The following is a 23389-nucleotide window of genomic DNA, read 5'->3' on the forward strand; positions in this document are numbered from 1 at the left end:
ACAGCCTAAAACGCGTATCACTGGTTCCGTGACGTGTGCTCGTCTTGTTCTAATGAAAGGATGCTTTGCACCGGTCGAAGCGGATCTCGCGACGTCTTCACTTGCATGGGACTACGAACGTTTCTGAGTAAAGGGGCCGCTGTTGGTTAGCTTACTGTTTCCTAGGCGAGGAAAACTGCTTTCTTCGATGGGTGACTCGCGAATAAACGAAGTAATTTTTCTTTTGCGTCGCAGAAGTTGTGAATTGTGAGGGCGAACGTGGCGACATATATGAGCGCTGCATCTGCATAGCACGTCGACGTCATGAGGGGCCAAAAACGTCCGAGCTTCTGCATTAATGCAGCTTGTATCCTGTCGACAACCGGAACTCGCATTGTCATATGAACAACGCAGCTCTTGTGCTCAGCTCAAAGGGACAATATGCACCAACATGCAGTCAGTAATGTTGACACAGATAATTTTTCATGGACAATGAATATGCAGATTTCAAACTTTGTTAAAGGAGAAAATGCCGTAAACTTTTCTCAAGTACTCGTAGTGATTCACCGTGCACTTTTCCATGCTACTAGTAAGGCCCGTATCCAAAAGGGGGAGCCCCCTCCCCCCTTTGCGTCTAAGAGTCGTGCTGCGTCTGCGCACGACTTCGTCATTAATTCGTCCTTGTTGGGCGTTAATTCAGAGGCACCGCCAACGTATACATTGTATTAGATTTTGGGTTTGGTTTGCTTAGACAAAGCATGAGCAAAGCTCTGGAGCACAGTGCTAATGGGTACGCTGGACTTCAGAGCCCGTTGCGCAAGGTTTCCTTTGAAACTAGCGAAAAACTGATACTTCGCTAAAACTTCAATATATTAGCGCCCCGCTGCATTAGATTGGTCCCGAAGGGGTCAGAAAGGGGAGTGAAAACTTAATTTTGAACCGTGAAGTCGGCGTCAGCAGTCGTTGTGAGTGGACTAGCTTGAAGGACTTGCAGCACGAGTTTCGAAGATTTTCGCAACGAGTTTTTCAAATTGCCTGACGCGGAGTGCTCCGAGAGTATTTCATGCTTTAAAGAAAAAAAAATGTAACACGCCGCCTTGTTTCATTCTCTATGGGCTACTGAGAAAGTTGGCCTCAACGAACCAACTACACAGAAATCACCGAAGTTTGTGCTCTCTGAACAATGTTGAAGTGGTGACGGTAGCCACCTGACATTTGCATGTCAAAAGCTGGAGAAACTATTGTTCGCAGAAGACTCGGTCTTCATACCGTGCAGGGGCGCGACCTTTCCAACCTCTGCTTTCTGTTCAGTGGCACAGGGGCCGAGCGAAGAAAAAGCAAGGACGACAGTTGTCGGAGGAGCGCACCCGAACAATGCACGAACGAACGCATCGCGGTACGCGAGGCCATGCAGGGCTCGCATTAATTGCATCACAACAAGAATACATCGAGAGAGAAGAGGGAAGAGAGGTCAAGTTATCAAAAGAGCCGACAAGCTGAAGTGCGCGCGGGACAGAAATGCAAATGTCGGCCGCTTTTATCTTTTTCGTCTTTCTTTGATGCTGCTGGTGCGAAGCTCTTCACTCGAGCGCGTATCGCGCGCGCATCGATATTTGGTACGCGACTGTTGTGCGCGCCAAGAAGTGTGCCGCGGCCCAGACAGCGGCGCGCTTTCACCGGTGGCGGCGCCGAGGGCTGGCGTGGCACCGTGGGCGTACAACAAAAGCAACTTCCCTCTCCATATGTCGCCACCAAGCGCCGGCGCGCGCAGGCAAATTCAAATTGGGGCACGCATCCCCGCGTGCCGCAAGAACTTTCGCGCTCTGCCGCCTTCTCTTGGCAGCTCAAGGCGAGGTGGTCGGGCAGAAAAAAAACGCCGGAGCATCCTCAGCGCTCGTCCCCATTCCACCTCCCTCCACCGTTACCCCCCCCCCCCCCCCCCCCCCTTATTATTTTTCCCTCAGACACACCAGACGCGATATTTCGCTCTTCAGCTGTCGTCCAAGCTGTATATCTGTGCTTGCCGATATAGGTGAATTTGTTCGCGCAGAGGCAGTCCCACAGGTACGACACCCATCAGCCACTCTGACGTCCTAGCCTAGCTGTCGCTAGAACCGCGTGACTGTGCGAGTCCGGACTCCCCGCTCCATAAAGTCCATTCATCACTGTCCATTCGTCACTTCCGGGCAACAGGGACCTGCGCCTTGCTTGCAACACTGGAGAAAGGCAAAAAGTTTACGTGCGCTGCGTCGCACTTTTTGGGAAACGCGCCACGTCTCGAGCAAACATCCCGCAGCGCTTCTGTCTCCAGCGAAGGAGCGCCGGAAGGCTGGCGCTGCCTAGCGATGTCATTCTTCCATTTCGCGTCTTTGTACCTCCGGAAGTCAAGCGCAGAATGTTTCATTTCGTGCAAGCTGTCCGGTGAAGAAACCAGTGTCCCGGCGCACTGCGCTGCCCTCGCTACCGTGCCACATTGCTTTCGTTTACAGAATAAAGCGTAGGCTTATGAATATGTAGTTTCTCTGGCATGTTTCATGATAAGAGGAAGCAGAATAAGAAGAAGGAAAACTCGGTGCACACATAAAGAGGACCGCTTCTTCCCCTGAACCCAGTGTCTCGTGTTATAAAACGACGCATTCTTAATCAAACTTGACCAACCCTGTCCTATCACGCGGGGTGTCCTGCGCGACTGCTTTTTCCGCCTTTTTAGACGTCGGTGCTGGCAAGTACGGAGCTTGATAACAAAAGTGCGAGCAGCCACACAACAGTTTAGCTGGCAAGCGGAGCGTCTGACAGTAGGGTCGGAAAGCCTTTTGGATGCGCAGGATCTTGACTTAGGCTGCCGCGCCAGAAAGAGGGTTTTTAATTTGCTTGGTGCTCTTCGCGTTGGGGGGTACGAGCTGAAGGGCAAATAGGACGCCATTGAGCGCTTAGAACGCGGTAGAACGGCGCAGCGAGCTGGGATACTGCATCGGCTGTACTTGGTTTGGTTTGGTTTATGGGGTTTAACGTCCCAAAGCGACTAAGGCTATGAGAGACGCCGTAGTGGAGGGCTCCGGAAATTTCAGACCACCTGGGGTTCTTTAACGTGCACTGACATCGCACAGTACACGGGCCTCGAATTTCTCCTCCAAAGAAATTCAACCGCCACGGTCGGGATCGAACCCGCGTCTTTCGGGACAGCAGCCGAGCACCATAGCCACTGAGCCACCGCGACGGCGTGGCTGTACTTCCATTGACGATGTGGCACTGCCACTACAATTACTGATGTCGTCGGCCAACGGAAGGAAGTCGCAGGTAAGATGATAAAAAAAGTACACAGCACAGCTATAGAATTATAGAATCGAGTTCGCAAAGCTTTATGAATGCCAGAGTACAACAAAAAAGCGTCTTTTAGTAGTCGCCGGCTTGCACGCAGCGACGCAGCAGTGGAAACATCGCGGGTGGCTGCCGAATGTTCTTTCTACGAAGATGTGGAAAGGCAGAGAGGCAGAGGAAATGCGTGCTTCGTTGTGGATTGCAAGAATTGCTACGAAGAGTTAATGGCCTGGGATGATATCGTTTGCGAGCTTCACGGAACCGAACTGCCCAAAGACGTACTGCCTTGTTCGTGCCCGTTCGCCATGCACCCTTTCCGAACGGACGAACGCAGCAAACACGTATGCCATCGCTAGATAGGTAATCTAGAAAGAAAGGTTTCGATCTTGAAAAGTCTGTGACGGTAAGCGCGCAGCATAGCCACATGAACAAGTGGTTCCGCTGCCGAAACCGAGATGGCGTGCTTTCAGTTGCTGTCAGTTGCGTCTGCGTGTGTAGCAAGACCCCATTGCTCTTAAGTTTTAAGGTGTGCGGCCATTAGTAACAGGAGCATCCAAGGCCGAATTAGGAACGAAAAAGAAGGACGGCTTACACTCCTGCGTACCGCTACTGTAGATTATGCAGTGCATATAGCCATGCGAGCGGACAACGCTTTTTACTGTCAGTCCGCGTATTGCATGCCGTCTTGGTGCTATACTATTGAACTTCGCTTCGAAAAGCGCAGTTTTATCGGACCATATTCGGAATAAACCATTCGGCTGCTGTGCTGGGTGGTTGTGCCTTCCTCGCGGTCCGTGGAGCGTACTCCAATTTTATGTGTGAGGCCGACATAATTGTGAACTTCGTGTAGCATGATTGCGTTGACATGCGCGCCTTATTGCAATTATATCGGGGAATCCTTCGAAACAGTTGCGCGCAAGCTCGTGATGGCTGCTTGATGCATGCTACTACTGCCATGATAGTTAACATTTGTGTATAACTTTATTTTTATTTTTGTCGCCTTTCTGTGTTTGCCTAAGCAGTAGAAAATAGTGAAAGTTTCCGAAGCACCGCAAACAGGACGTAAACAAATGCGTACGATGTGCATGCGAGGGTTTTAGAGCGGTGTCTGCACGCATTTACACAACTCGACAACGACCTGCGCTGCCGCGGGCGCCTTAAACCTTGCCGTTTTAGATAATATCAGTAAAAAAAAAAAATAAACGTTCAGCAAAGCCTTCAGCGGAAGCAAAGTCAAGCATTCAAGTGATCCATTCGTTGGTTCGAAGAGACGGAGAACTGAGCTGCTCTCCGCGACATGGAGCCAGATCATGTTTTCATGCCTTGTGTGATGAAATAGGGCTCTCCCATGTGCTTTGAAGCTTTGGCCAAACCCTAGTGTCGTCTTCCCACTCCTTTAGCGTCTTATCAGCCGAAACACTGGCTGTCGAAACCGAACCGCCAGACGCAGCAGCCGTTGATACGAGGCAGGCGCCGAGCAGTCGGCGTGTAATGGCGGTGTTGTCACGTGATCAAAGATGGTAGCCCCCATGATACGCGCTGTAAATCGTCTATACGTTGCGGTAACGACGTTACTTCGTTACTTCGACAGACAGCGCCAAGATAACGTATATTGAGGAAAGAAAAAAAAGGGTAAGAATAAAAAAGGAACGAGGAGCATTGCATCAATCGCTGCTGGGAGTACAAGAGAGCGAAAGAGAGAGAGAGAGTAAAAAGAAGAGGAAGCCATCAATGCCGCTTTGATAACCCTGAGCGCTTCTCCAGCAGTGGATCGAAATCGGCTGTCGGCATGTACGGCCCGCCGTGTGTCACTCCCCACGGTACACCGCGTGTGGCGAAAACCCGCCACTGGAACTCCGCACGGCATCAGTTTACGAGCGTGCGTACGTGCACCCAGTCGTGGATAGAGGGGGAGACTGCGTATCAACTTCATGCGGGTTTTGTCGGAAGACGTAGTGCAAGGAATTCAATTTCGAGCCGTGCATGCGTATATATTTCTCCCCCGCGAGCGACACATGCGGGACGGCTGGAACGGACGCGCACGCGGTCCCCTCCCGCCGCCACAGAGCTGTCTGTCCTCGACGAGAGCAGATTCCCCCTTCGAGAGTGCGGAAATGAAAGTTTCGATGTTCCCGCGGGCTTACGCGGGAGTTCATGGAGGCACTCGTCCGGTCTGTGATTGAAGTCCGCCTCGCTACTTCTGCCCCGCACTCTCTCCCGATCTCCTCTTCGTAGCGTCAGCAACGCGGGCTGTCCGCACTCCACGAAGGACTCGGCCGATAGCCTTCTGTTGCAACAGGCAGACGGAGACGTTGTACTCGCTCGAAACTTGCCCCTCCGTGCGTTTTCAAAAATTTTCTCTTTCTCTCCATCCTCCTGCTTTTTCCCCGTCCCGCTCTCTGGAACCCCACGAAAGACGATGAAGTTGAGCGAACGACGAAAGCCGAATGTGCGCAGATAAACACTTCGTGGCAGCGAGCCACGGCAAGCCTGTATCCCGTATACTATATACAGTGTCTGCGTGTGGCGCTGGAACGCCAATTTATGATGTCTCGATGCAATGAAGTCTTCGCTCGTGAATGGTGAGCGGAGGCGAGCCGCAGTAAGTTTTTTTTTATTTCGCTATTTCTTCAGGGACACATTCTCGTTTGCCGGACTGTCGCGGGTCCGGCGTGAAATATGACGACGGCATCTGGACGCACCTCGTATATTTTTTTTTCGTGCTTTACGTAATCCAGTATATCCAGCAGCGTATACAGCTCAACACAAGAGCATGCCGACGGAGCTTTGTTCGCGGCGTTTGAGAAAGCGGCCCGTCTAAAGGTCAAGTACTGTGCTTCATCATTTCAGAAACATTTTCTGCGGGTCTTCGCGTGCGGCTGAAGAAACGCAAGAAAATGCAGTTGCGTGCAACGCGTGACCTATCACATCTATTACTATGTTGCAAGTACCTCGAAGACGCGCTTTTTGTTACTGCAGGCCCCGGTGTGGCAAGCTCCTGACGTATCAGAGTTGTTAATCTATATCTGTGGGTGTACAGTGAATAGTTGAATGCACGCTTTCTGATGCTGTCATTTCATTTTTAGCTGCCTTAACCTGCTTCTTTGTAGGCTATGCAAGTGAGGTGCAGGCAAGATTTTCATTTTCTTGTCGGAAACGCTACGTGGCGTGACTGCGGTGCCATTAAGAAGACTATTTTAGTCTGTTACGTCACGAGGCAAGAACTTGTGCGAACGGTGTACACTTGCGACGTTATGTGGTGCGGGCTGTGCGGGTACAAAGCGGGGACGCCAGTGCGTACGCTCCTCGCTAGATGCCGCGGCCTTCGCATGTTTGGGCTGGGAAGTAAGCTCAGCGCTTCGCTGTGGTTCGAGGTGATGTTCGAAGATACCGCAATTTCCGGCGAATCAGTAGCAGGCCCACCCTAGATCACCGTATTTGGGATGGGGTGCGGGTTCTCGGAGTGTCGCGCACCTCAGAACATGCCAAGTGCGCTATGGCACACAGCAGCGCAAACCATGCAAAGATATCTTTGAAGAAACTGTCGCGTAATTAGTGTCAGACTGAATGCGTCTTTTTTTTTTTTTCGCCAACTGCACGTCATTGTTTTTTACACTTCGCTCGGAGATGGCATTCTATACAGTCGGCGAGCAACATAGGTTTTAACGCTGATCAGTGCACGTTGAAAGGTGTAAAGGTTTAATACTTTCCATGGCCTTAGCGCAGTCCGACCGGATTTGCACATCGCTCTCGCTACTGTAGGTTGAATGGGAGCAGCACTTTCGTGCACTTGCGGAAATTGCGAAAATTTTGGCGCGCGAATGGTCACGAACGTTGTGTCGCATTCTTTGGAAGCGCACTTCGAGAACCGCATCATTTAACAGTTCTTTCTCGTTCATTAATCTGGCGCTTTATCACTGGTAGCTAAGTCATAGCTTACAGCTAGCAAGCGCTATTATCCTCTACCTACTTCCGGTATCAAAAGCATGGCTGACCAGCAGCGGAAAAGAAAATAAGGGAACGAAACGCTCAGGAAAAATATTCTTTACTAAATATGCACCCAGTGCAGGAATTATTACCCCTGCGCATTATTTTTTACGAAATATGCTTAAAATCGTACTGTAATTTTTTTCTTTGGTCAGCAAGGTAGAACGGGGCTAGCTATTGTCGTACGGATATGAGAAAATTAGCTGTGGAATCTGATCTCTGCGCAAGGTAATAAAAAACTTCAGACAAGCCGTCTATTTTCACGCGCTGCCAGCACTGCAGATAAACGAGTACACTATACTGCTCAAGTGCGCATTTATGTGATACCATCTGCCACTTTTACAAAGCTGACATTGAAGAGGCTTATAACAGAGATGTCCGTCACTTGGGAGTCTTGAATAAAATGCCTAGAGCCTATACCGAGCCCGCGATTCGACGGCTTTTAGAACACAGGTTCTCACTACAAAACGCGCCAGGCTTGCTGCGGCGTAGTAACGGCGAAAAAGAAATAAAGGCAAAATATATTTCTGTCCAGTAAATACGTTTTTTTGTTTGCAGCACACAATGCGGAAGTAATAAGCGAAACAAACACTGTTTTTTTTTTAAACAAATAAATTTTTCCCCGTGAGTGCCTTCGATCCGGTCTGGACCGTTTTTGCGCGCTCACAGACACAGAGTATTAATACTGAAGACAGTGAAGTTCAAGCGAAAAAAATTTCTTATTTTTCATATTTGTGTGTGACTAGTAATTGCAAACTGTCATAAATTCTAAAATTATTCTATAACAAAAGCAGCTAACTTTTTGCTATTGATTTACTGCCCGCCAAGGAATTCTCTTTGAACGCTGCGCTTTTTCTGGCGTTTTATTTTCGTGGAGACTGCGCTAGGCGCCTTCATTAGGCTCGATATGGCTTGAAATGAAGATCCAGTATTTTAAACTACGCTGTTCAAGAGATTAAACATCGTGGCGCGGACGACACGTTGTTGAGTGGAAGCATTGTAAGGTATTTTTCTGGGCTAGTCGGTACATTGTTAAAATTGAAGGCACAGCGCACGAAGGACAGGACTAAGGCAGAGACAAACACAGCGCTGGTTGTCTCTGCCTTAGTCCTGTCCTTCGTGCGCTGTGCCTTCAGCATTATAAGGGCCGTCAGTTTTTTTGCTACCGCAGCGCATAGCGACCAAACGGAAGCGAATTACTGAGGCAAGAGCCGGAGGGTGTCGACATTTCTTTCCGGCGCAAAATGCCTATGGGGAAGCAGCTGTTTCAGAAAAACGGCGTTCGTCTCTAACCTGAACCCAAGACGCATAACGTGTCTAGGGTTCTTCGCATCGCCACGCCGTAAGCTGCTTATGGTGCCCAAGGTTAGGGCTCCTCTACTATAGAACTCTTTGTAGCCTAAACGGTAACTTTGGAGAATTTTTGACGCCATGACTTCAAAGTAGACCGTTCGCAAAGTGAGCGGGACCAGCGTAGAACCCGAAGGCATATTTATGAAACTTTTTTTCTTTTCTCCCGGCGTACTACAGTGAGTGGTAGCTGTAGGGCCGCTAAGTGAATGAATGATGTGATCACGCGGAGGGACAAAGTTATATAGTCAACAGCCACGAAAACGCTGATGCTGTGCTTGTAGTACATCGGATCCACCAAACACGCACATCAAACGCTCTCCGTGTGTGGTTCCTCTTACCAGGCGGCCAAAGCAGAACATCAAAGAACCAGAGCGCGTTGCTTCAGTGCTTGGAGGGCTGCTCCAAAACAGAGTCCATATAAATCAGTTATCGTAAGAGTGGTGGTTCGCTTTGGTAAAAACAAAGGAGATCGCACCAAATGAAGGCTGCGCTTGTCCGCACTCGATCGCCGAGGGAAAAATAAAAAAAAGGGTGGGAGATGGCGCCTTGCGGTCGGGCAGAGCATCTGGTTCAGTGAGACAGTTTTCCCAGAACTCGGGCCGCAGTTGGGAGGAGCCTCAGCGTCATCGCTGGGGCATCTCTCACCTTCTCATCGCTTCTACTTCTCGCTCCTTTAATTTTCCTGAACTGATAGCCTCCCACATATTCGATCTAGCCCAGGCTTGTAACGTTCCTTTCGCAGAAGACGTTTCGTCAGGAGTATAGTTGCGGAAGCAGCGATGACTGAAATAGAATGACTGCAAGTTCAGTCATCTTTACCAAAACAGCGCCGATTTGAACTACAGCTGTTGTAGTTGCGCCTTATGTGAGTCGTTTATCTCAGGTGCGCGCCAGCCCTTTGCAAAATCTGTCGCTTGCGAGCAAGGCGGCCGTCCGGAGCCGCCCACTTTACGATCACTGCTCGTTACTGGCGCTTTGCGAAGACACACAAGCGCTCTGAGTTCGGCCCAGACGGTCAGATGGTGAAATCCGGGTGGTGCAGCCGCCATTCAACCTTGACAGAATAACGACTAGTGCGGACCGCTCAGTGTTACTATCTCTGACGCCGTGATTTCGAAGATCTGAGGAGGTTCCCCCCTCCACAACCTCGCATTCGTGCACTGCATGTATTGGCGTGGCCCCCAAAACTTGCCACAGTCCTCCGGATAACGATGACGTTAAAGCTGCCAGCTGTACTTTCGTTTCAGCTGAGTAGTGGTGGCATACTGCGTAAAATAGGGCGAACGTATTAGGATAATAAAAACCACTGCTTACGCCATACACGAGTGCAACGTGTGCGTTTTCACGAAAGAGCACATATTTCCTCTGGGCTGCTCCCATTGACGCAACTAGCCACCGGATAGCAGGGGCAGCTTTCGAAGATGCCTTGGGATCATTACCGCTTGCTGGTTTCTGTTATACCGTACCTATTATCCTAATGCGGGAGGTAAGCGGATGTTTGTGGCGCTCGCAGTCTTTGCTTGAGTACTTTAAATGATGCAGATGTTTGCCATTAGGTGTCAGACGCATTCACAAGTTCCAAAGCATCGACCCAAGCGCCACTTAGAGACGAGACGAAATTATTCACGCTTTGCAAGACGAAATCGACAGCCGGCACGTGTTATTTCAACCATAAAATTTTCGAGGTGCTCTTCTTACCAAGAAAATGGCACATTCGCCTAAAAGCCAAGTTGACCATAATGGACAAGCGAAAAAGAAGACTGGAACCAAAGCGCTGCTTCGCGTGTAACTTTAAATGCCCGTTGGCCCAGCTGTAAGCGTACCGCTTAATTGCGGTAATTAATGTTAAGCGTCGTAAGCATTGGGGGATTGTAAAAGCGCTAAACAGACGAAGACACAGCCAGACAGACGCTTTTACAAAGAGCACTGGGTGTCCGTCTTCCCGTGTCATCGCCTTTGGACTACTTTTACAATCCTACAGTGCATAAACAACTTGCCGAAACCCTGTCGCGTCGTAAGCAGTCAAACGAGGTCACTCTGAACAGCAGAGAGAACTCCATGAAAACGGTCACCTCTCGATCGGTATTACTCTGAACTAGGAGGTGTGCAGTGTTAGCGCACTCCGATGAATTTTTTCATTAAATAGAGTCTGGGCACTCAGGCATTGTTTTCTTTTTATTTTTTGCTGGCATCTTCCTCAAACCGTCTTGCGACGACCCGCTCTTCAGTCTTATTGCTCCGTCTTCCCGTTGGCGAATCTTGCTTCGCTCCGGGCTTCACGAGAAAGCCGCGTTGCCCTTCTCGGAATCATTTGCTGCATCTGAGGCCCGGACATGGAGGTAAACCTTCCTTCCTCCCACACCGCATTTTCTTTTTTTTTCTGTTGCGTGTCCACACCATGCGGCTTTTTTTCTATTGAATCCTAATTCGAGCTATTATGTACTGTACGAGTACGCCTTATTTCTGACCGCAGTACACAACTTTTTAACGCCGCTTTGCGCGCGATTTCGCCGTTCTCCCAAAAGTGTTTCTTTTACTATCTGTTTGCGCTCTTTTTTTACAGAGTAATTGATTTTATGTACATATAAAGAATTTGTTGCGCCCCTGTGCGTCGTTTTGACACCCCGACGACTGTAGTGTAATTGCGCTGAAAACCAAAGCATACCTATACAAAACGGTGCCGCATTTAGCAAGCAAGATCGAATGCCGTCATCTGTAGCAATTCCTTTGTTTTAATTGAAACATGCGAATGGACAACTTGCGATTGACTGCTCTTTTTAACTTGGCATATTTACGAGCGACCCTGTGAGGGATTAAGAGACACAACACAGCTACGCGAACACGGAAATGAAAAGAGGCGGATTCCATGGAGCCATTTCCTTTCGAAAATGTTTTCTCGTAAACACTGTGAACCAGTACATAGTACAAGCTCACGCATGGGGCATTCAACCACGCACGCACGCGCAGACGCCAGCACGCAAGTACGTACGCGCGCACCCGCACACGCACGCACACGCACGCACACGCACACGCACATGCACACGCACGCACACGCACGCACACGCACACACACGCACACACACGCACGCACACGCACGCACGCACACGCACACACACGCACACACACGCACACACGCACACACACGCGCACACATGCGCGCACACACACACATGCACGCACATGTTATATGTGCACGCACGCATACACGCATATACGAACGAATGAACGAAAGGAAACGGAGGCAGTGCTCTCGTACGCACACATTTAGCTTGTAGTATATATATTTACTATCACTAATAGAACAGCCCGTACACACACTGCGGACAACGTTGAAGTGATACTAATGACAAAAATAGAATTTTAACGTCTTCCGAAATACTTGTGAGTCTTTGTTAAAAAATACCCATGACACTTATAGATTTTCCCAAGCTGTTTCTAGGGGTTGCTCTCACTGCACTGCGAAAATGTTGTTGCGCAGAGGTTGCAAAAAGTTATTACAGTTGCCCTCACTAATAATATGTCGACAGGCCGGCAGAAATGCCAAAGAGTAACTCGAAAATTGATACGGCCAACCATGAAGTTATCGTCGTATTTATGAGAAATGCAACGTTGGACGCCTCTGCCGGCACACTGAGTGTGGGGTCTTGTTGCGAAGCAATAAAGGGCGTTGATTACCGTGCTGATTTATGTGTGCTGCAGCTTTGACTTGCGAAGCTTCCTTCAACTGTGCGCCGCAAACAACGACCGAAAATTCGTGTTCTCATACGGCTCGACGCATTTTTCATGTCTGCTACGAGAAGAAACTTCTTAGGGTAAGGAAAGACATTTTTTTTTTACGCGTACCACAGAAGCTAGCACTTTTGAAGTCCGATGCACAAGCCGTCTGCATAGCGTGAACCTTCCGAAGAGACGGACAAAAATCGGATGACCTGACAGAACTGGGGAATTGTTGACAATAAATTAAATGAGCTTTGTTAAATAACTTTGCGTTCTCACTCCTTCTGTGTGTCATGTGCGTACGTTTCTGTCCTTCAAAATGTGCACAGTACAACGCGCAATTCAGCGAGACCTGTACTCTTTACGGTCACGATTGTGCCGGCGTGATGTCAAAAAATTGAAGTAGCAATAACTTTCTCACAGCTTCACTCGTGTTTCATACGTGAATTAAGATTAAAAATAGAGCCCGGAGTATGGAGAACCAGTGCTGGTTGCTAAGGGCACCGTGGCCTTTTTCTGTACTGTACCGTCGAACGCTTAAAGCCGCTACAAATTTAATGGAAGCCATACAACAATCCACTCAACTACAATTGCCTGCCGCGATCGCGGCCATGTTAGAGCGGCGTGCGGCTGCTCTGACACGGCCCTGCCCGGGCTTCGTGCGTCAAGCCTTGCACGCGCCGCACTGAGGGTGTGGTAGAGGTGCATGCGGCTTCACTTAAATCGAAATGTGAGATGGCAGGCAGCGTTGAAAAAGAAAACGCGCCTTATAATACGAAAACTGCTACGTCCGTGTGATCTGTTGAGTATGAGGCGTTATACGTCGGTCCAAAATTTTTAGCGCTGGTTCTCGCAGTGGCGCGGTCTATAGAAGCTGTTAACTTTCTTGTACGATCCTCGAGCATGCTCTGAGTACAAATGAAGGCTCGCATCATTTGTTCTCAAAAGCTTCGCGTAGATAATGCGTCGTCTCACATGACACGTCTTGGAGGAAAAAATTAAAAAAAAGATATTACTCGAGGTGGTACTCCTAAAGAACGAAAAAAAATCGGGAAGCAGTGTAGGCTAATGCAGCGCGTCCTGTGCGGACTATTCGGTTGTGAAGTCTTGCGTCAGAAGTCGCTACATTTAACAGTGGTGTCTGTTTCGAAAGCGTAAATGATGATGTTGTCGTCTAAACGAAACAACGTAAATGAACGAAGTGTCGAAACTAGCCGATGCGGTCGCCTCGATCAATCGACCTTTTACTGTCAAAAACAACCGAGTAAATCGAGTAGTTTGCGTTAGTGTCTCCACATTTCACGTCGCGTTTCGCGCGCCGGATATACACAGCGAAACTGGCGCAAGTAGTCGGCGTACACGCGTCGCCCCGCTCGGGTGTGTACGCACCTTTCGCTTGGAGGCGGCCATCCGCTGGTCGCGGGCGTCCTGGGCCTCGCCGGGCGTCTGCTTTCCCCAGACGACGACCGCGATGCGCGTGTACGTGAAGATGAGCACGAGCAAGGGGAAGAAGTACTGCAGGATCATGAGCGCCATGCTGTACACGGCGGTCTGCTCGGGCCGACCCCACTGCTCCTGGCAGTAGTAGGTGCTGTTGGCGCACACGTGGGGCACGAGCTGCGTGACGAGCGCCGTGGGCAGCGGCGTGACCAGCGCCACGATCCAGACGAGTGCGATGATGAGCTTGGAGCGCAGCTTGGTCATGCGCGGCCGCAGCGGGTACACGATGGCCGTGTACCGGTCCACCGAGATGGCGATGAGCGTGTAGGCCGAGATGAAGACGGTCACGCACTGCGCGTACGTCACCAGCACGCACATGACGCCGCCGAAGGGCCAGTAGCCCAGCAGCAGGTTGGACACGAACGTGAACGGGATGCAGAGGCAGGCCATGAGGATGTCGCCGATGGCCAGGTTCATGATGAACATGTTGGTCACGGTGCGCATGCGCTGGTAGGCGATCACGATGTAGCAGACGATGCCGTTGCCCCCGATGGCGGCTATGGACACGGCGATGTACATGAGGTACATGAGCGCCTGGATGCCCTGCGGCACCTCCGGGGACACCTCGCAGCTGCCGGACTCCGAGTCGTTGGCCCAGCTCGAGTTGGAGCCGCCCGCCTCCTCCTCGGCGTACTGGGACTCCTCCACGCCATCCATGGTGCCAGCGGACTGCGGGAAAAAGAGATTCTCCTCTGGCAAATTCTCCTCTCGAAAAATGCTTTTGGTTGCATTGCGTGAAATTAGTGCGCCGGATGATGATGGTTACGATGATGACCACAATAATAATTTTAGTGGAGTATGTAAAACAATTCCGGAACATATAGTTTCATTTATTTCTTTTTTACTTTCAGAGTAATTAAATATAGAGTGCCACGGCATAAGACAAATTATGGTCAGCAAAGTATTAAATACTTAATACAATCTCTCTTAAATCAAAATAGAGTAATTAACACTGCAATAGGAATTTCCTCAATCAAAATGTTCAAGACAGACTTAGTTAAATACTCAGTTGAGCAAGGTTCCCCTGTTTGACATATCCTAATGGTCTTCTGTGTTACTGCTGCCTGTACTTGATAATCACGTCGCAAATTAATACATAAATGATCCCTTTTTCGTGCAAGATGTACTGTTCTACTTGATGTGTTCTGAATAATTTGTTGTACCGTCCTGTATAGTGCTGTATTTTATTTCATGAATTTCTGTTTATCATTGCAGCACTCCAGAGGTGAGGGATGCAAGCAATCTTTTTTTTTTTTTTTGCAAAGATATATATATTTGTCGTCCTACTTGATGTATCACATGTCAGTTGTTGTGACGTGCTGTTATTAGCGTTCTTTTTTTATTGCTGCATTAGAATTCTATGTGTTCCAAGTGTGTATTTTTGTTTTTTAGAAGATTATTGCGCTGTTTCCAAACAAAGTTAAAGGTTTAGGGACCCAGTCAGGTAGACCGTACCTTTTGTCCCTGACCTTTTAATTTTCTGCAAATGGAAAACTGAGAACAAATAAAGTGAAAGTGAAAGTGAATTCACACAATGCTGCTAGCCTTTTAATACTGTAAGCAGTAGTGGGTCATACACAATACTTACAAAATACACAATTCGAAATGCAGAAGAAATGTATCGAAAAATACTCCAATGAAGGACAGCATGGTAGATGTCTGCGTATTATATGTAACTGTGCAGACTTCTTTGAAGGGGGCAGGATGCTTAGCAAGCAAATGCTCTTACTCGCGAAACGCGCACAATAGATGTGAGGCTAATTTTAGCCGCCCATTTATTACGGCCTTTGAGCAATTTAAAACATTGTTGACTTTGAAAGCTAAGGAAGGGATACCCTTAGTACAATGAAAACATTTGAAGCTTGGAATGCAATGGCGTTCAGTTTTTCATCCGTTACAGGTCGTCAAAACGAAAAGTTTTTCGCGACCTCCGACTAGCGCTTCTGTACACAGAATTTACTTTCCCACACATCCAGTTTGTAGTATGTCTAGCTGGCTTAAGTACTCGATTCTTCGCGATGTTACTTCGGGGCGTGATTACTCGCACAAGGGAGTCGTATATACTATTGTGCGAAGATTTTCTTTCGTACCTTTCATATAAAAGAACGACCTTTTAGCGAGGAAAATTCTGAAAACAAATATTTGAAAGGCCGAATATAGACTTTTGCGAACAGTGTCATTAAAAACATTATGGTGCTATTCGTCGCGCTACCGACTAAGTAATATAACGTGAAGTGGTCACAGTCACAGTGAATGCGCACAGCCAAGAATAATGTTACGTTATTCTCTTTCTTAAAGATATGGGTAAGCGCTGCAGTTTACAGTGTACCCCCCCCCCCCCCTTCCCACCCACACACACACACTTTTTTTTTTTTGGGGGGGGGGGGGGGGGGGACGCGAGAACGTTCGAGCGTACTGAAATACCGGTGCACTTCGAAGAACAATTGCTGAAATTAATATGGAAGGTCCCCGTGTCTTCCGCGCCACTCACAGCCGACAATGACCCTGTTTCGGGTTTTCAACGCCGACAAAAATTCCGCTGAGCAATTCCATTCGGATTTGCTTTCGCGCATACATGTCACGAGTGCAAGAGACTGGAGAGGATATGCGTCGAAGGAGCTGGCGCTTTTTTAATCACTCTCGTATTTCAAGCGCGTGCACATGCCTTCGCTCAAGGATATTGCCTTGGAGCAAATTTCGTGATCTTCCTTGCGGGACCGCGAATGCGCCCAGCATGTACCCACTGCCGTCGAACTAAGACAGGTCTGGCGGCAAGAACGGAAGAGGGGAGGTACGGGGCGATGAAAGAAGCACGCGGCTCTTTGGCTGCAGCGACGTAAAGCCCAAGGAAGACACGAAATTTGGATTGGCAGTTGACTGACTCGCGAGATTCTTCTGCGGAAAGCTTTGCTGAAGACGAGCGCGAGCCATTCGGTGCAACAGGTAATGACTATATTTTGTACATGGTGGCCCATTTCATCATATGCGTTGCAGGCAGGGCTGCATGTATCTTCAATGTTGAGGACGGTTGAAAAGTGCTCACTGTTTACATATGCGACTCGATGTGGGCGCTCTGCATTCGACACGTGTCGCGCAGTATAAAGCCGCAAAGGTCGCCGCCTACGCAGCCCAGCGCTGCGGTAGACTCTGTCGGCAGCATCCTTCAGCGTTTCTTCACCGAAGAAGACTCCAAGCAGAGGGGTTTCAAACCACTCGCGATTAAATAGCCGCGGATAAAAATGGAAATTCGGAAAAATGCAGCGTGCAAAAGCGGTCGCTGCCTCTTGAAGCATCGCCGGAGCAAAGTCTGCCTTCGTTTGTGCTGCGCTGTAAGCTCTATTTTCTTGTTTTCCGTTCATTGTGCAATAGAAGAAAGAGAGAGAGATAACCGACAGGCCGCTGACGAATCACGAAAGCGCGCGAGCCTGAACTCTCTACGCGTCTTTTTTTCTGTTCCCTTCCGATGTGCATACGGCAAACATCGCCATGCCAGGGAATTTTGTAACTCCTTGGAAACAAAGCGCAACTGTGCTCACACCCTGCAACTTCACACTCTTTTTCTTTTTTGGGGGGTTGAGGGTGGGGAGGACATCTTTCTTCTAGCACGCCCCATTTACCACGCAAGACCAGGCTCCCCGAATTTATTATTAACGAATGCTCAACTAAAGTTTACCTTGCAGCAGAGCCGCGCGCTTTTTTCCCAGAGAGGTATCCGTGACATTCTCGAGTTTTACGTTTACTTTTTGCAACTTTCGCGTGTTTCGCGCGGCATTGCATTTTTTGAAAGCTGGGCCTTTGGTCAGTTCTTGAAAGTGAGATGGTGTTTGCTCAAGATGCCCCAATATTGATCTTTTGCACTCTGTCCCATGACACCATCGATGCGCAATGCAAGGTTTTATCGATCTTTTTTTTTTTTCAGGTGGGTTGATAGGACACAAAGAGAAAAGTTTTGCACCACACGCAGGGCTTTTTCGCGCAAAATTCTCTCCGGCTGCATAAGTGGCCCGATACTTCAAACACGCCGATTTCTCCCTGCCCTCATTTATTTTTCTCTTTTCCTCCCGCTCACGGTACCTTAGCGCGTATTCACCTTTCCTGGACTGCTCGCTTTCTTAATGAGGATACCTTTTAATTTTGGGTGCATGAAGTCTCGCGAATCGAGTGTCGTTTCCCAGCTTTATTTTGTGGCTGAGTTTTTTTTTGCTGCTTCTTCGCCTTTGTTTGGGTCCGCCTGTATATTGCTGCTTTTCTTGTTATTTGATACGCAGTGTGATTTAAAAGGACTCTTTTGAAAGCAGTTGGAAAATAAGTACCGAAACAAAAGTAATGCTATCAAAGGCTCATTTAAAACGACACAAAGTATTTACTGAGAATAAAATCTCGATATGTAGGGTGTTAAGCACTATTTGACTGCGTTGTTATAAGACGTACTCTTCATTCTTCTTTCTTTGTGCATAAGAGTACTCAGACTGTCGTCGTCTAAGCTGCACTTTGGTACGGAAATATCTTGCCCGAAGGAAAGTAGATCGGTATTATGCTGTGTGAGGAAGATTAAATGGCCGATATTTAGAGATCAGAATGCTTTTAATGACTCGAGCTGAGGAAAGCATTTTGTGCGGATAACAAATAACAGGCACATCTGGTACTTACGCACAATTTATTCAGTGAGCAACCCTGCGCTACCGCAAGGTCCCCGAAGAAACGGCCCAACATTACAACCAGGAAAACCAGCCAGTCTTTCCCTTCTGTCATTGCTTAGGTGGCCTGGTTTCTTCGCCTGGACTGGATCCATCACCTAACACGCAGCTAGAGAAACTCAGCAGATAGTCATTTCAGTTGGGGTCGGCTGCAACAAACTGGTTACGGCTGAATAATGGCTGGGGCGAGGGAGCAGAAAGAGCTAGGGAGCATTTTCTTTGTGCCCATAAGCCATGCACGGCCAATATACAGCTGGACTTTGAAGCTGTCGACGAAGCGTCGCACCGAATAGCTTCGTCGTACCTGCCGCGCTGACATCGACGCACCAGCTGGGGCATTCGAGCAAAGCCAGTAGTTAAACCTATGTGGGCTTCCAGGGACTCATTCGCCTTCAAGTGATCATGGGCGATTGAACTTGACGTATATGCTCTCGCTTTCGCCACGACCTGCGTGCTGTGTGTGATCGCGGAGCTCACTTCACGATGCGGCGCTTAAAAGTTTTCAAGTTATCGAATTAGCTGTCAATTAAAAGAGCAGAGTTTTCTGCAGCTTCTCCACGGAGAAGGTCATCTGATGTCATTTGAGGACACTTGAGGTCGTTTCATGAAACGCGCCGCATTCATTTACTAAAACGCGCGCACCGCAGCATTGCCACCGTCGCGACATGTTGTACATCACACTGAACGCAATCATACAGTGTAGTTTTTCATATCAGAACAGCTCTGTTTCAGTGTAAGCCTGAGATCAAATGACAGTTCGTCGCTGGTGAACGGGCAACGGTCGCTCGTGAAGTCCCACACGCTCTTGCTCAAGCGCGTCGGTAGACCTCCTAGGTTAATTATAAGGCGTGAATACAGACGCGCAATCAAATTAAGGCACAGTTGCACAAAGCATGCTCTCAGGTGGGCGTATACAGAACATGAAAAACAAAGAAAGAAAGAAAGAAAGAAAGAAAGGAAGAAAGAAAGAAAGGAAGAAAGAAAGAAAGGAAGAAAGAGAGAAGGAAAGAAGGAAAGAAAGAAAGAAAGAAAGAAAGAGAGAAAGAAAGAAAGAAAGAAAGAAAGAAAGAAAGAAAGAAAGAAAGAAAGAAAGAAAGAAAGAAAGAAAGAAAGAAAGAAAGAAAGAAAGAAAGAAAGAAACTTCGTGATACCAATGGTTGAAAGGAACAGCAATGCACCCGCATGTTCACTGCCTGCGCAAGGCTGCCGACATTATGCGTATCGTTCCGACAGGTTACTTGCTTAATGTAGCCCACGGAAGCACGGTGTTTTACGGCTGAAATTACCGTGTAACTGTGAGAGGTTCCACATTAGAAGCGACAAATGAATTTACGTCTCCTGCGATTCACTAAGCGTGCTGCAAAAACCTAGATTGACTGGCATTTTTGCGCCTCGCCCTGAGTGAAGCGTGACCAATGGTTTCCGGGGATAGAGTTTACTACCTATTGGGCGCGACACCAGAATGGGCTGCGGCCTTGCGCCACGCCTCGGAAACGAGTGTTTGGAGGAGTTTAACTTTGGTCTCATTATAGGCATGCGATGGTTTCCAGCGACCATCCATCATTAAGTGCAAGCACATTCATTTAAATTCAAAAAGAGCCAATGGAATCGAAGCCAGACCAACGGCTTTTAACGACATCAAAATAAAGCAGACGAAATAGAAAGAGCGAGGAAGGGCAGCTGGAATACAAGAAAATCCGAAACAATACTAGCAAAAAAAAAAAAAAGGTTAGTCCCTCTTTCAGGAGAATTGGACATAACAAAAAAATGTTAAACATGTGACGTGTACAGTAGCGGCTCGTTCATTATTCGGTCACAAATTCAATTCAGTAGAAGTGCGCCTTTTGCTGTAAGTGCTTTCCTTTCAGGGCTTTCGAAACTTAGTTTTCAGAATTGCCAATTTTCTGACAAGTGGCTCGTATATCAGATGGTATAGAAGCCATGCTTGGGCTATATCGTTTCAGCGTCGGCATTACATTCTTCGATGTCAGTGCAGTCACGTTCATGTCTGGCTCATGAAGTTGCCAGCCGCCGCGGTGGCTCAGCGGCTATGGTGCTCGGCTGCTGACCCAAAAGACGCGGGTTCGATCCCGGCCGCGGCGGCTAGAATTTCTTTGGAGGAGAAATTCTAGAGGCCCGTGTACTGTGCGATGTCAGTGCACGTTAAAGAACCCCAGGTGGTCGAAATTTCCGGAGCCCTCCACTACGGCGTCTCTCATAGCCTTAGTCGCTTTGGGACGTTAAACCCCATAAACCAAACCAAACCATGAAGTTGCCACACGGCGACCTTCAGTATGGATGTATCCATAGTTGCTCGCGTGTTGTCACGATGCGTACCAGAGGTTGTACGCGGCTGCTCTCGCGTTGTCGCATTGTGCATTGCGACTTTTTCTACCTTCTTAGTGGATGCACTGATGCTCGCATATTCCTCACCTCGGCCCTCGACACTTGGAACTGGCTCAGTAAGCTGCAACTCATTCAGCTTCCCGGTTACGGGGTGCATTTCCCCAACTCTGCGCTCAGTATGTATACCTGGCAGTGCGTTGGATTTCTATAGCTGATGTCTTGACCACCGGGCGAATACAGCCAATTCCTTACACTCGTCCGCTAACAACGCTCAGTGCGGCGCCCTTTTGTCGCGGTTGCACTGCTAGCGAGTGTTTGTGACACTGAGCAGCTAGTGCAAGCGGCCGCTTGCGCTACGCGCAACTGGCCATCTGCCTGAAATCGAATCATAGAAGGCCTGTACAAGGCCTGTATCCTGCACATACCGCGAGATGGCGCACACAAATGCACCAGCGCTTTGTTCGGTTGTTTACTGGTTGCAAGTTTACTTTCGATCGCGAAGAAAATATTTGAGGTTGGTTTCAAACTGGTGTGACTGTGCTGTACTCTCTCCTTTCTGGCACATAATGAACTCCTTTATTCCTCTTCTAGTGGAACGATGTAACGGTTAAGAAGGGGACAGCAGAGCGATATCAGAGAGGGCTCATGAGAAGCGCAAAGAACAACAAAATTTAACTCCACACCGTTATTCTTTAGCTTTCATGGCGAAGCTGCAGTGTACTGGGCATGACACCGGCATTCAAAACGCAGCGTACATATTTCGATACCAGCTGCCGCCAAGTCAGATAGGCTCTCTTACGGCGCCGAATAATTTTCTTCACGTGTACGTTCAACCGGCCAGATCTTTGGCTGTCGGGCTCGACGGCCACCTTTTCTGCGCTGCTTCACCTTAAGACGAAGAAAACTTGCTGAAAGCTCAAGATTAAGCATAGTGAGCCTATGCTGAGATTCGATCTTTTCGAACGTTTGCTCCGTCACAAGGCGCAGGAGTGGAGAAAAAGCGGCCATCGAGCACGATAGCTAAATATTTGGCTAGCTATACATATACGGGACACATCTGTCTGGAGCTATGCAGACAACGCATTAGGGTAAAAAAACAAACAAAATAGTATTCATCCAGCTCCCATTGGTAGAGAGCAAGTATGCCTGTCGTCTGTACAGCCAGCCACTGCAAGGTGCTCAGCGCCTCTCTCGGTTACGGTGACTTGACGAAAAACGAATTATGCAAGTACAGGGTCCGTCAAAAGTTCCAAGGCCACAGGGTTTGCTTTTGAGCAGCATAGTCGGGCTGTTGAGATACCCTCGAAGCTCAAAATATCTGTAGAGAATAGAAGAAGGATCGTTCTACCATCTGAGAACCTCGATAGCTCTATCGGAATCTTAAGTGCCAGGACATACCGATGAAAAGCGAACCATGTGGCCTGGGAACTTTTGACGGACCCTGTACATAAGCATCCTTGAAGGCATATTTATTTCATTGAAAGAGGCTCACATATATTTAAAGAGATTTCCATGTGGCTAACCAGGGGGATACCAGGCGAACGATGGCCCGTGCAACAGCAACGAGCACAACGGCGCCAACTGTACGTGTGAAGCACAGCTGAACGCCACTTGGGGTTGCTGCACTGGCACGCTGGCTGCGGACGGGCAACCGAAAATTCATTTCTTCTATGGCCCTTCCGGCATTTCGGCGACGTGTGCGACCGACTGTGGTACGACCGCACGTTACAGTAAGGTGACACGCAGCGGCTACAGATATATAGACCTTGTTCTATACCTACACGTAGGGAAGAGATCGGTTGGGTGTTTGTATTGGTCTCTGACGAGACGATAAACCCTAGGGTACATTTTTCTCAAGTTTTGTGCGGACTGGCAAACGGGGTTTACTTACCGCGAAGGGTAAACGGTGATGCACTGTAGCTTCTATTCTTGCCGACTACCAATTCCTCAAGTTTTCCTGCCGCACCTTTCTTTTCCTTGTGGGCGCGTGCCGAGCCTCCAAGAAGCGCCCCTCCCTCCTTCTCCCTGGCGGCACGGCGGATAGCGTAATCACGTTTGTCGTATTGCCATCATTCAACCGGGCCGCGCTGGTCAGCAAAACTAAAGCTGCCTGGCCCGCGCGCGTAACCTAGTGCCTAGGGCGAGCTCTTTCCAATCGCTCCTCGCAGACTTGAGACACACGCTCATACGCGCGCGCACAAACACACAACGAAAGCAACTCGGTCAGAACAGAGGAACGCCCGTGGGAGCTTGTTCGGCGCCGAATGGTTCAGCACTGTCTGCTCGCTTTCCGTCCGTGTTTTCCACTCTCACTCTCTCTTTTTTTTTTTTTTCAGCCACCATGTCATTCCCTCACACTGGAAGCGCATTAAGAGCTGTTTGCTCCGGGTCGGGGGAAGGCGCAGTGTTCTACTATACCGAACGAGTTGGCTTTTGCTGTTCGCAAAAAGAAAAAGAAAACACACGAAGCTACTCTTCTAACGATAAGAGT

The 23389-nt window shown here is 48.7% G+C and overlaps 1 protein-coding gene across 1 annotated transcript in view; it reads right to left on the bottom strand.

The window, feature by feature from the left end:
* Positions 1-14512, bottom strand: part of LOC149352996 (RYamide receptor-like) — a 64043-nt gene extending 49531 nt beyond the window's left edge. The window contains exon 1 of the mRNA XM_089582204.1: positions 13745-14512. Coding sequence (XP_089438330.1) covers positions 13745-14512 — 768 coding nt within the window. The remainder of the gene's footprint in view (positions 1-13744) is intronic.
* Positions 14513-23389: the final 8877 nt, after the last annotated feature.

This window comes from Amblyomma mixtum, chromosome 3, assembly GCF_055824585.1.
Source record: "Amblyomma mixtum isolate Tamu chromosome 3, ASM5582458v1, whole genome shotgun sequence".
Lineage (NCBI taxonomy): Eukaryota > Metazoa > Arthropoda > Arachnida > Ixodida > Ixodidae > Amblyomma > Amblyomma mixtum.